Source organism: Nipponia nippon, unplaced genomic scaffold, assembly GCF_047370975.1.
Source record: "Nipponia nippon isolate SJK-2023a ecotype South Korea unplaced genomic scaffold, ASM4737097v1 scaffold_7, whole genome shotgun sequence".
NCBI lineage: Eukaryota > Metazoa > Chordata > Aves > Pelecaniformes > Threskiornithidae > Nipponia > Nipponia nippon.
Window position 1 is genome coordinate 7638203 of NW_028262391.1, and position 12104 is coordinate 7650306.

Consider the following 12104-nt stretch of genomic DNA (forward strand, 5'->3'; position numbering starts at 1 on the left):
CTGACATCTCTAAACCTCACGCTAAGCTAGGCCCTTCGCTCTCGTTGCTTGGCTTATGTAGCAGCTGGTTAGAGCTATTGTAGGAATATGGTTTGAAATAGCAGTAGCAGGATCCCTATCTGCATATACACTACATTGCATGATCACCTACAGTCATTGTAGTTTCCAGTGCTTCAGGAGCTCTTACAATCGGAATTCAGACTTTGCAGCTTGTGCGCAAACGCTGGTGTTGCACTGACCACACAGGCTGTGTTTCACCCCGTGGGTACTGAAGGCTCGCAGGAAAGTGTCAGCAAGAGATTTCTTTCCCTCTCGCGTACAGACCTTCGCGTAGGCATTTTTTCTTGTCTTATCGCTGCAAGGCTGCACAGGAGGTTTAACTGCTGCAGAATGCCCGAGCCCGTCCACAAAGGAGATCGCACGTGTGGTTTTCTGCACTTTAATTAGCCTGGTGACATACAGAAATTTCTAACCAGAAAAAAATAAACCGTTTTCAACATATTTCTACTTGTAGCGTACTAAACGGCTGAGTGGGATGTTCAAGCGAAACTAAATATGGGAGCATTGCCAAGAAAGCAACTTTTGAACTGAAATGGAGAGCCCCTTTGTATTAAGAGTATTTTTCGTAAGGACAAGAAATTAATCACGCGGCACTAGGATAGCGCGAAGGTGGGAGCGCTCCCCCTTTCTGCTGCAGTATTGATGAGGCAATGTCAGAGCAGTCTGGAAGATGGAGAGGCTGCCCAAAAGAGTTTCCATTTTTCGGTAATTAATTTTTGTTACCTGATGCACAAAACTTCCTTCCAACTCTTGTTTTCCTACCCGGAAAACACTTTTAGGTATTTTTTACATAGCCGAGTCAGAACATCTACATGAATCTGTTAGTCTGTAAGTATATCCCAAATATGATGAATATAATATGACTAATAGTAAACAGGATTGAGTTATATATACATACTCATTGATTAGACAGGAAAATAGGATCTATCTAAAAAGAAATACAATATGGTTCTCTGTTTCACATATAAAATCTTAAATTAGTACTGCATATAGCCAGGTAGGAATTGTTTCGAGGTGGACATTAAGCTACAATCCTAGAAAGATTTGAAGTAATTTCTGTGTATTTCTAAGAATCCGGTGTTTCTTTTAAGCTATTTTAAAAGGAGGAGTTATTTTAATTTTAGGGGGAAAAAAACATTATGTTGAGATGATTAAGGAATTATGAGACCTTGAATTTTCAGAATGGTTATTTTTAGGTTCGTGCTTTACAGAACTGACTTTCGCTGAAGAATTTTGTTAACTGAAAGAAAAGGCAGGTGCAGCTCATTTGTAGGAGACACCAGCACTGAGGGATTCAGGGACGAATGCCTGTATGATGTGTAGGCTCGTCAGTCCCATATGCCTTGCAAGACATTTGAGGAAAAGGAGGTGGGTACTTCAAAAATGCACATATATTTTTGAAAGGTATTGTGAGTGATCAGCAGTTTCTTTCATTCGCAGGCGGTTAGCCCAGTAATCTGCCAAAATTGTATATTTTGGAGATTATTATAGCATTTTCTCTAATCTGCGTAGCTTCTGCTAAAGAAATTGTGTGGCTATTTAAACATTTCAATAGCCTATAAAGGAGTAAAGGATGAAGAAGTGCTAATGAGCACAATTAGCTTGGCCTTTCACAAAGTCTTTGATGAAGGTTGGATGTCATTAGAGAAGCCAAAAATGCACATGAGAAATGGCGCCTTGGATTAGAAACCAGCCAAGGAGGAGGCACGCAGATCACTGGGATCCAGCAAAAGGTTCATCCCAGCAAAAGGTTTTACAGTGATCCCACCCCAATTACCGGTTGTTGGGATCATTTTTGTTTGGAGAACTGTTGTTTTCAGTCCCTGGTTTGTCCCTCCCTTTCCGTGCAGACATGGTGAGGGGCATCAGAGCAAGGAAAGTTCTTCAGCCCCTGCAATTCCCGCAGTTCCTCTCACTGCCGTAGGACGAATGAAACGTGGATGTCTGCTGCTTGGTTTTATTGTTGCTTATCTTATAGATAAGCAGTGGATAATTAGATTTATTTTTATGGCTTTGGATTAGAATTAGTGGGTCACTTGGAAAGCACGTGGAGGCGGCGTTTTGTGATCTTGATGGTCTCACACCACTTTTTATCCATATTCCTGGTGGCTGGGAAGCAAGAGACTGCCTTACTCTCCCTCATATACTTACGGTGTTTTTCTCAGTCTTGCCTATTCCACAGGCTATAATCAAAGTTTTATTTGCATTGCCTGATGGGTATGTGCAGAGCATGTAAAACAGAAATTCAGGAGACCCATGGTTGGTCTCGATGGGAGGAGCTGAGGCAGATGGGCACAGAGAACAGCTATATTAATGATAAAAACGTCACATATCTGCCCTGAAAACGACTGGAGTCTTATTGTTTAGGATTTAAAGTCCCTGTAAGGCAAGTGGAAATGCGTGGTCTATAAATGAGAACGAAGCTGCATGCAGTGGGAGTTGCTAGTAGAGAGTAAATATAAATCTATATTTTTGTTTATCCCGCTTTTTGCACTGTTCTCAGTAATTCTGTTTCCTTCTGGAGATTATTGAAGCTCGAAAATATTAGCTCTTGCTTAATTATTTTGTGAATTCAAGCTTGAGCACTGTTGAAAAAAGATGGGAAGGGTTTTTTTGAGTTGTTTTTGTTTGGTTTTTAATCAATCCAGCCAAGTAAGTACCAAATTTCTTGACCTGAATTGCTCTGAATGCATTTTTGCTCAAAGCGTGTGGTAGACCTCTGCTCTCCGGCAGTCAGGCATCACAGGAGTGCTGTTGTACACCATCAGTTTGTGAAAGGGGATCCAGACTTACCAAAAAGTGGTTATGTGGGTTGATTTAATGTACCTCCCATCCGGCTTGGAGTCACCGATAAGGCAGGACTGGCCGGAGCTGTTATTCCAGTGTCAGTTCAATACCCGGATAAAGGATCTGGCTGCTTCAAACCTGCTGCTATTTTCAAAGCTACTGTCAGTGCAGGGCTCACGCTGTTTACACAGAAATTTTCCCCAGCTCTATGTTTGACCCTACGAAACACAGACTGCAAAAGCTGTGTCCGTCCGAGCATGGTGCAGGTCCAGGCACCCGGGATATTCCCTTTCTAATAAAGGTTACTGGGGATCTTTTTCCCTGCAGCTTCACAGTGGTCCCAGCTGGTGCAGCCCACCTCCTCCTTCTGCAGACCATCTCAAAGGCTGTGCATCCTTCACCTGTGAAGCTTTGTACACTTCCAGTCACTGCCTTGTCATTTTCGGGTCTCTTTGCGTGTCTCTCAGTCTCTCTCTAAAAATTAATATTGATTACGTTTGTGTTTTTTCTCTTGTCACTTTGCTTTGTTTCCAGAGATGAGATTAGACTGATTTCCTATTGCACAGACTTCTGTTTAATACAGACGAGCTGTCACAAACCCTAACTGTGCGGGAATTAATGTGGCTTTTAGCCCTCTGGGGTTTAATGCTTTTAGGCTAAACGTTAAGAGGACAGTGTTGGTCTCTCCAAAGATAATGATGATGGTCTCTGGTTTTGAGGTCATCATTCTGCCCGTTTTCTTCTTTTTCCCTACGGAGTGAAGCTGAGTGAAACTCCCACATTGGACGTGTTAGAAGGCTGAGCCGAGGCAGCAAAGCAATCTCCTTCTGCCGTGGTGGTACCGCAAGGGGCCTGATAGGGCTATTCATGCCGCCTCACCAACTTGAGGTTTGAGGGCAGCATCATGGGATGTTGGAGTGGGAAATGATGCCCGGGAAGCTCATGGGAGACAGCCCATGGCACTGGCCACCCCATCCAAACCGAGCTGCAGAAGATGAGCAGTGAAATGTTGGGATAAATATCTGCAAGAAAACAGGCTGACCCTTTAGCTGAGAGAAGAGACCGCTCTGGGGTGGAGAAGCAGGTGTGGAGGTCTGTATGGCAACACTGGTGATGTATGTGTTTGCAGATGGGGCTATGCAGAAGCAAGCCTACAGAGGGGAGTGGGGGCTGGTCAGAGACTGGACTTGAGAGAGGAGAGGAGAGGGATGAAGGGGTCTTCAGAGGTGCTTGTGGTTAGAGAAGCAAAGGGGGAAACTAGGAAAGAAGAGTGTCTCATAAGCCGAGAAGAAGCGCTGAGCTGGCTGTGCTAGAGGCAGGTAAGAGGGATGAGAAAAGCTCGCTGGCTGCGCTGCGGCTGGAGAACCACGTTATGGTCTCAGCAGAAGCCGTTTCGATGGTGAGCCTGGGGCAGAGGCTGCGTTGGAGGAGGCGTAGCGTGGAGCTGGAGTGACTGCAAATGGCATCTTCAATGAGCTCGCAGGTGAGACAGGAAAGCAGTGGTAGCCATAAAAATCAGCAAGGGTAATGGTGTTTTTTTAGAGAGGGGCATTAAAAAGATGCACTGCAAAAGAAAAGAGCCAGAGATGCATAGGGATGAGGCGATAACAAATAAAAAATGTTAAAATTAAGTCACTAGCGTAGGAAGATGTGTCGATGGGAGGCCGCACATGAGCAGCCTCGGCACGTGTTGTGCAAATGGGGAAGCAATGGTTAAAACGTAGGAGGGGGAAATCTCATTCCTCAGTTTTGTCTGAGAAGGAGACTCTGTGAAGAGCCACAGAAGAGGTGGGGGAGGACTGGGAAAAGCAGTGGGAAGGCACCTGTGGGAAGGACAGTTGTTGAGGAGGGGAGCCTTGGCCAGGGCCTTTCGCCTTCCAAAAGCCTGAGATAAGGACAGGGCAGAGGTGTGATTTCCATGAAGGCGGGATGGGCAGAAGTTCAGGATTGAAGAGAGCGACGAGGGGGAAGAGGTTACATGTGATGAGGGCCTGAAACCTGTGGGGCATGAGAGACTTGGAAAACAGAAGGAAAACTTGGCAAAGAGGGAGAAAAGAAGCGACGTGGTGAGCGCCTGGTGAGATTAACGGCAGTTTTGCTAATGGGTTAGAGTGAAACAAGGGCACTGGGGGAATTTCAAACAACTTGGGCCACCCAGAGCCCAAGAGCTCTGGTCCTCCTTGCAAGCCGCCCCACCAGCAGGGATTTGGAGCCCGGCATCAGCAGGATTCTTTGACGCCACACGCGAAGCACGAGATCTCCAGCGGCTGCAGGGTGAGCTGGATCATGCCTGGGCTCTCTGATGCCTTTTAATGTAGTTAAGCAGGTCTTGTTTGCACTCTGGTGACTTTTCCTCCTTTTGATAAAGCGGTTTTCTAAAAACTGGTAGAGCCAGTGCAGCCTTGACTTTTACAAGGTGCCTTGTCTGATACTAAAATACAACACCAATAATCTTACCTGACTTAAAAAAAAAAAAAGCTATCTCTGCAGCCAGTATAGTAAAGGTTTTAAATTTTCTGGTGATTTTCTTTGTAAAATGTTCAGCAGGGTATTATTCAGGCAGCTGCATCGAGGGACTAATATAACATGTGTTCTCAATTTTGGACCCTTTATGTTGGGAATTTTCCGTTGTGCAATTGCATTAAATCTGAGGCAGCTGACAAGAGCACGATGTTTTCTAACTCTACACAAGGTTAAATGACTGAAATAAAAATAGATGGAAAAGAAAACAAAGTAAAATAAGTTTGCTTTCTCATGTAATGGCAGGCAGTAGCGTGAGGTCAGGGACTTAACGATAGCCCAGCCATCAGTCAGGGACCGTGAAACAACTGATCCTTCCTAAATCACTTTGGAAGTTATCTTCTGTTTCAGACGCTTGTTCTCTTTCATTCACACAGACCATATAACCAAGAAGACTGTGTTCAACGTTATCATTTTTATATAAATTGTGGTAATAATGACTGTATTTGTGAAGCATTTTACTTTCCAAACACCAGGGCTCTAGGATGTTATTTGCAGTATTTTCCTTACTAGGAAACATGATTTTTACTAGTGCCTGTAGGAAAAATACACGCTGGGCTGGTGTCACGGGAAGGGGGAAGGCAGTCTGCAGAGCAGTAGGGTGGTCTTGCACCCAGGAGAGTCGATGAATTTACAAATGCAAACGTCAGGCCAAGACGGCAGCTGGAGGTAAAGCAGGAGCTCTGAGCTTCAGAGAGAAGCATCGGTTGGGTGGTGGATCACGGAGCCTTGCAGCCTCGCGTGTGGCACGGGGGTCTCTCTCCTGCAGCACGCCGGGATCCTTCTGGAGTTGGCTTTGGCTCTATGTTCCCATCCAACAGGGCTTTCACTTTTGCCCCTGTTTTACATCTCACAGGTTTTGTTTTCAACCCATGTTGCAAAGACTCTTTTGCTCTCTGAAGTTTAGACAAAATGTCAGACCAGCTTCAGCAGGTACCAGCCCTCTAGTCTCTTGCAGATTTTCAGCACGATGCTGCTTGAATGTTTGTTAAGGAACGTTTCATAAATAAAAGCAAGGGAGGGTGCCATTTATTGCTGTAATTTCCTTATTGAAGCAGAGCTTTATGCATTTGCAGAGTTACTAGCTTTTGTTCAGGTAGAGAATGAGGTGACCTCAAATGCTAAACCCCTTTTTTTTCTGCTTAAATGACCAGCTGCACCCCCCTGCAGTAGTTTGTACCCTCATTATTATTTTGTTGTCTTTGTGTTTCGGATACTGGTATTTTAACTACCAAGTCCTCTGGCGTTAGAGCGGGTCTGTTCACCAGGGTACTAGGGCTGGCCACCTGCATCCTAACGGGGTGGGCATCCAGCTGGCAGGTGCCCCTTCCAGCACAGCCTTCTTCACGCCCTTTGGTGCAATCTCGTTTCGTCTTCAGAGGAGGTATTTCTCGAGCAGGCAGCTCATGTTGCTGGGTTCCTCAGGTGATCCTGGTGGACAGGTTCCTCTGCGTGTCCTGCTGTTAGGTGAGCCATTAAGATGGGGGTTTTAGCAACAAATGGGAAACTATATCCATTTAGGTCTGCGATATGTCAGTCAATTGCAAAAAATAATATCTATGTTTATATATGCCTGTCTTGTGAAAAAATAGCCCTCGTTCAGAGCTGTGCAAGACAGACCATTAAGTTAAAAATAAATCTTCAGAACACAGTGCATCTAAACACAACTTGTTTATTACTGGCTATTTTATTTATACCAGTCATGGGATATTCCACTACTGACATGGGAACAGCAAAACATAGTTTTTAATTCTGGGTTTGGACAGCGACGCAACAAGCAGCAGCTATGAGAATTTAGCTTTACGACCACAGAGCATAGACTTAAACCCTAATATAGCTCCCCTGGAGCAAAACCAGGGGTCAGGACGCCACTGGTGGTAGGCAGTGCTGGAATGCCCCATTGCCAGCATTTTCATTAAAACTGCGTCTTTGTCTGATTAAAACGTACAAGCAGAGCCGCGTTGCTCTCTAACGCTGCTGTTGGTTGAGTTTCATCGCTGGGGCCCTTCATCAGGCTGGCCCCGAGTGCCACTTCCAGAGCACCCCAGCTGGGGATGCACCTTTTTTTTTAATGAATAATTAGATGTAAATTAACAGCAGAGGTGAAAACTCAACCATGTGCTTCTCTGGCCTACTTAAAAGGAAAAGAAAGCAGCCATTAGGTTAATTTTATTTACTGTTGAAGGATACTAGAGTACCTTTTGTAAAAATTTTAGCAGCACCATGTAATCTAAACTGAGCGCCACGCACATCGCCTTTTAATGTTTGTTAGTGTATATCTAAAAACTTACTTGCCATCTTTCTATTCAAAAATATTAATGAAATTGTGACATCTGGTCCAAAGCCTGTACAAGGAATATTTGTAATAGCTGGAGTTTTTATGAATACAGCTTGCACTAGCTAGAAGGGGAAAATATAGAAGAGGCATGGTCTTAATGGGCTCTGCTTTGCTCAGCATTCATTCCACTTAAATGAGGGAAATAAAAACTATAGTGTTCTCACTTGAAAAACATCCAATTTTTCCAATATTTTCCTGCCACCTTAGCCAACAAATACTATGCCTGTTGGATACGGTGGTCAATGACTAATTACATTTTCTGTGTATTTAAAGGTTAAAGTAATTAAAAACGTCAAATCTTTTCCTCTTTTCAATAAGAAAAGAAAAAAGCTGACCGCAGTTCTGAGGAGATGAGGGGAGAGAGCTCTGTTTTACCCATGCACAGTCCAGTGCAGTAGTTTCAGTTCACAGAAGCTGCGGAGTGGACTCTGGGGCTAATTTGTACTTTCATTACTTTCCTTGGCCATTAGGAAAAGCCGGCTCTCAGATGGAGGCTGGAATACACTCCTCCCGCTTCAGCCCCTCTCTGCCGTTATTAATAGGAAGAACATTTTCCTGCTAATCATTTATATATATATATATATATATATATATATATACACACACACACTCTCCATATATTTGTTTTGCTTCCCATTCCCTTCTGTTTTTTCCAGGTACAACTTGTTTGATCGCACTGTTGTCAGATAAAGAGCTCACAGTGGCCAACGTTGGTGATTCGCGAGGAGTCTTGTGTGACAAGGATGGGAATGCTATCCCCTTGTCACACGATCACAAGCCCTACCAACTGAAAGAGAGGAAGAGGATTAAAAGAGCTGGTGAGTTGTAATGTTTTTGCTTTGGATTGAAGGTTCACCTTTTTTCTTCTCTACTCTGTTAATAATATAGACTTCTCCCCTGAGAGAGACTGAAAAGTACCAGACTGAGGCATCAGCAGATGAAATCTTCCATTATTAATACAGCACTTTTCAGTGGGATTTCATGGTGCAGACAGAGAAGTGGAAGCAGATTGGCCTATCCCTTAATAAGCCAGTGTCAGAGTAAGAAGAGCAGCCTTCATCTTCAATAACCAGTTGACTGTCCCGGCCAGTTCCCTTGTGATCTCTGCAGGGAGCAAATTAATAAACGGGAACAGCAGCATTACAGGCTTCTTCACACCAAACCGTATCAGCAGCCTTTATGTGAGAGGCTGGGTCTGAAGCTGAGTGAGGTTTAGTTCCTAAAATAAGCAGAGCATGAATCTAATTCATCAAAGCTATTTTTTGTTCCCGTATAGTGACTGCTAATGAGCACAAACATGTAAATTGTAGCAGGAGTATAGGGAAAGAATACAAGAAACAGCAACTTTTCCGCAATAAATCTTTCTTGCTTTCATCACTTGTCAGTTTAGTGACCTCCTGGGCTAGAAGTTACAGTTGGATCATCAAGTTTAATAGCCAATTCTCCATCAATTTGTCCAAGTCTCTTTTGAACCCGTTTCTGGTTTGGCTCCCACAGCAGCCTGCAGCAGTAAAGTATTTGATGAAGAAAAAAAGTTCCTCTTGTTTGTGTTAAACCTACCGATGAGCATTGCTTCCAGAGATGCATTGCCTCTCTGCCTCCACGTCTTCATCTGTAAAGTGGAAATAACAAGTTTTTCCCTGAGTTATAAAACATTTTTAAAACCTACAGGTTATCAATATGCTCACGCCAGCATGAATGCCCGTACACGTGCAGTGTGCGCTTTCCTCTCAGTTTGCTTTTATCGCCAAGGAAGTGTAAGAGCAGTGGGGATCCTTCCTGCTGCTAGACAGAGAGCCGAGGTCAGGTATCTTCCCCAAAGGGGCAGAAAAAGTATACAGATCCTAAGAAGGAATAGGAAAATCTTGGTCTCGCTTTGCTTCAACTCTGTACTTGGGGGATGTATCAATAAAATCTGGAGATTTTTCTATAAAATTGCTTCTCTCTTAGCCAAGTCCAGGGCCTCTAAGCAATTGTTCACTTAGAGAAGGCCTTCACTTAGGAGAAAAAAAATAATTTTGCTATTTCTTTTGTGTAGAAGTAAGGCTTTATAACACAGCAACATGAAAAATTAACCTGGATTTTTGCAGGAATTTCCAGCTTTGGAAGAAATTATTTTAATAGACAGGTAAATGTTATATCTGCAGCTAAACAAGAAATATTCTATCTAGCCTAGTGATTTAATGAATTCACTTCTCTGTTTCCTATTGCCCCATTGTATTACCACGATTGATACGGCCTCATAGTGCTGTTAAAAACATACAATCCAGTTTATACTACTGCCAGATACTTTTACATTTTGGAACATCCCTTCTTTACATACAGTAAGTGTAAAATTGAAGCAAAGTGCCCAAACTGAATTATCAAGTGTACATGGGTAAAAGTACTTGACTTTTTTCCACCATCTCGATACTTTCTTGTCATGTAGAACTGAAGAAAGCGACAATAACCACATCATTATGTTACGTTTCGGTTTTCCAGCTTTACATTACACCATGAAGCTGTCCAGTGCCCTATAGGTAGTTATAAAATGACTGCATGTTTGTGTTAGTAGGATTAGATTTCATTTAAAAGTGAAATCCGTATAGCCACGGTTGAGAAAATATCCTTCAAACCGCAGTCTGATATAAATCAATTTGAGGCAGCCTGAAACAGCAGCTCAAAGAAAAGCGTGACTTGCCCTGTGCATTTCAGCAGGGCGTTAACGTTGGGATGACAAGTCTAAACTAATCTGTCATTTTTTGCCGTCATGGTGGATGTTAAGGAGGGTCGCTGCTTGCTGCTGTCAGCGGTCAGTGGATGGGGGCTGAATTCAGTCCCTCTCTTTTCCCCACTCCCAGCCACTGCGTACAAAGTCTTAGTCAACCCACAACCTGAAAAAAAATTTCCATTTCTCAGTCCGACGTGACTCGAGCAGCTCTCGTGCTGAAGCCCCAGAAGCCAACGCTCAGGTTGCTCGTGGGAGTTCCTGCAGTGCAGTGGGAGGTCACTGGTACCCAAGCCTGCAGCCCAATGCCAAAAGGAAAGACAGCAGCTAAGAGAACAGGGCAGGGCCCTCGGTTTTGAGCTGAGGTGCCACATCCTGTGGGATTACCTGCTCCACAGCATGGCTGTGCAGTTAACAGCACCCATCACAGGGTTTTCGTCAAGACTGACTGTTATTTTCACAAGAGGCTGGCTGACGCACACCCAAAAGTGCTGTGGTGCTGCTTGTCTCGCAGCTGAATGAGATCGGGGTCCCACCAGTCTGACTCGTTCCTGTGGGACAGGGGAATGCATGTCCTGTGACACAAGGATGCTGGTTTCCCCAGAAAACACAAGGAATCTCCTTCCGACCGGGAGCTTGAGCGATGTGTATAGTATCAATGTTAGACAGTGGCCTTGAAACAACTGTGGTTTTGGCTTGTGAAGAAACACTCAGTTGCAGAGCCACAAGGTGACTGTCACTGATAGAAGTTTAAGTCATTCACCTTGAACATAATCCTCTGAGCTCAGCTCTCGCTAACATGCAAAATGTTTGTGCGGTTGCCAAAAAGCTTCTCTTTCTTTAATGCCTTTTCTTCTCCGGTGACAGCCAGCGCTGCAGAATGTTTGCTTTTCCATGAGCATTTTTATGTATTCTGTATGGATGGCTTTATAAAAGAAAACATTAGAAGTGCCAACAGACACTTCAGCAAACCACAGGAATTCAACTTGTGCCGTCGGCAGTTCCAGGTGCCACATGAGAATGGCACCGAAAAGTCACTTTGTATGCGTAAGCACAACCTGCAAAGGCTGGAGTAAGCACGCTGCAGCGAGTCAGCAGCATCTGCTATCTCCTCTGCAAGTACAGGAACGGGCGCAGGCATTGCTGTCCTCTAACTGCGTGTAAAATGTCGACTTAAAACTGCTTGTTCTTAATTGCGTTTTGCTCCCCCTGTCATTCCAGTACGTTCACATGATTACGCTCCAGTTCCTATAGTCCTAATCACTTGTGAAAACACTCCCTGTGCTGGGGAGTAGGTGGCTGTGTGACGTTCAACCGAGGCACCCGCAAAACCTGCAGCAGCAGCTGGACGAGGTTTGTCTGACTGCACATCTAGAGAGGACTTGCGGTCGGCTCACCAGTCCTTCCTTTTTTTGACTATGGAAGGAAGCATCGTCATAATGAAGACTCCATAGAAGTATTCATGAAAACACCCCGCTAAAAAAGTTTTCTTTCTGCTGGTTTTAACACAAATCAAGTTTCAAGCTTTAAACGACAATGAATCGTTAAATGAAATGTAGTTTCACCTGAAAGCAGAAGGAATTTACAGATTAGATCAGCCAACCAGGAATGGAAACGCTATTGTCAGATTTAGGTGACTAGATGACTGACAAATAACGCATAGGCTGAAGTGCAGAGCTGAAAACATTCGGA

The 12104-nt window shown here is 44.0% G+C and overlaps 1 protein-coding gene across 3 annotated transcripts in view; it reads left to right on the top strand.

Moving 5' to 3' along the window:
• The window catches only part of PPM1L (protein phosphatase, Mg2+/Mn2+ dependent 1L), a 116438-nt gene that overhangs the window by 85908 nt on the left and 18426 nt on the right, over nt 1-12104 (top strand). For all 3 annotated transcript variants that reach the window (XR_015700487.1, XM_087739581.1, XM_009463841.2), the window contains exon 3: nt 8362-8523. Coding sequence is in view for 2 of the 3 variants with exons in the window: in XM_087739581.1 (XP_087595707.1) it covers nt 8362-8523 (162 nt within the window). In the remaining variant the exon portion in view is untranslated. The remainder of the gene's footprint in view (nt 1-8361; nt 8524-12104) is intronic.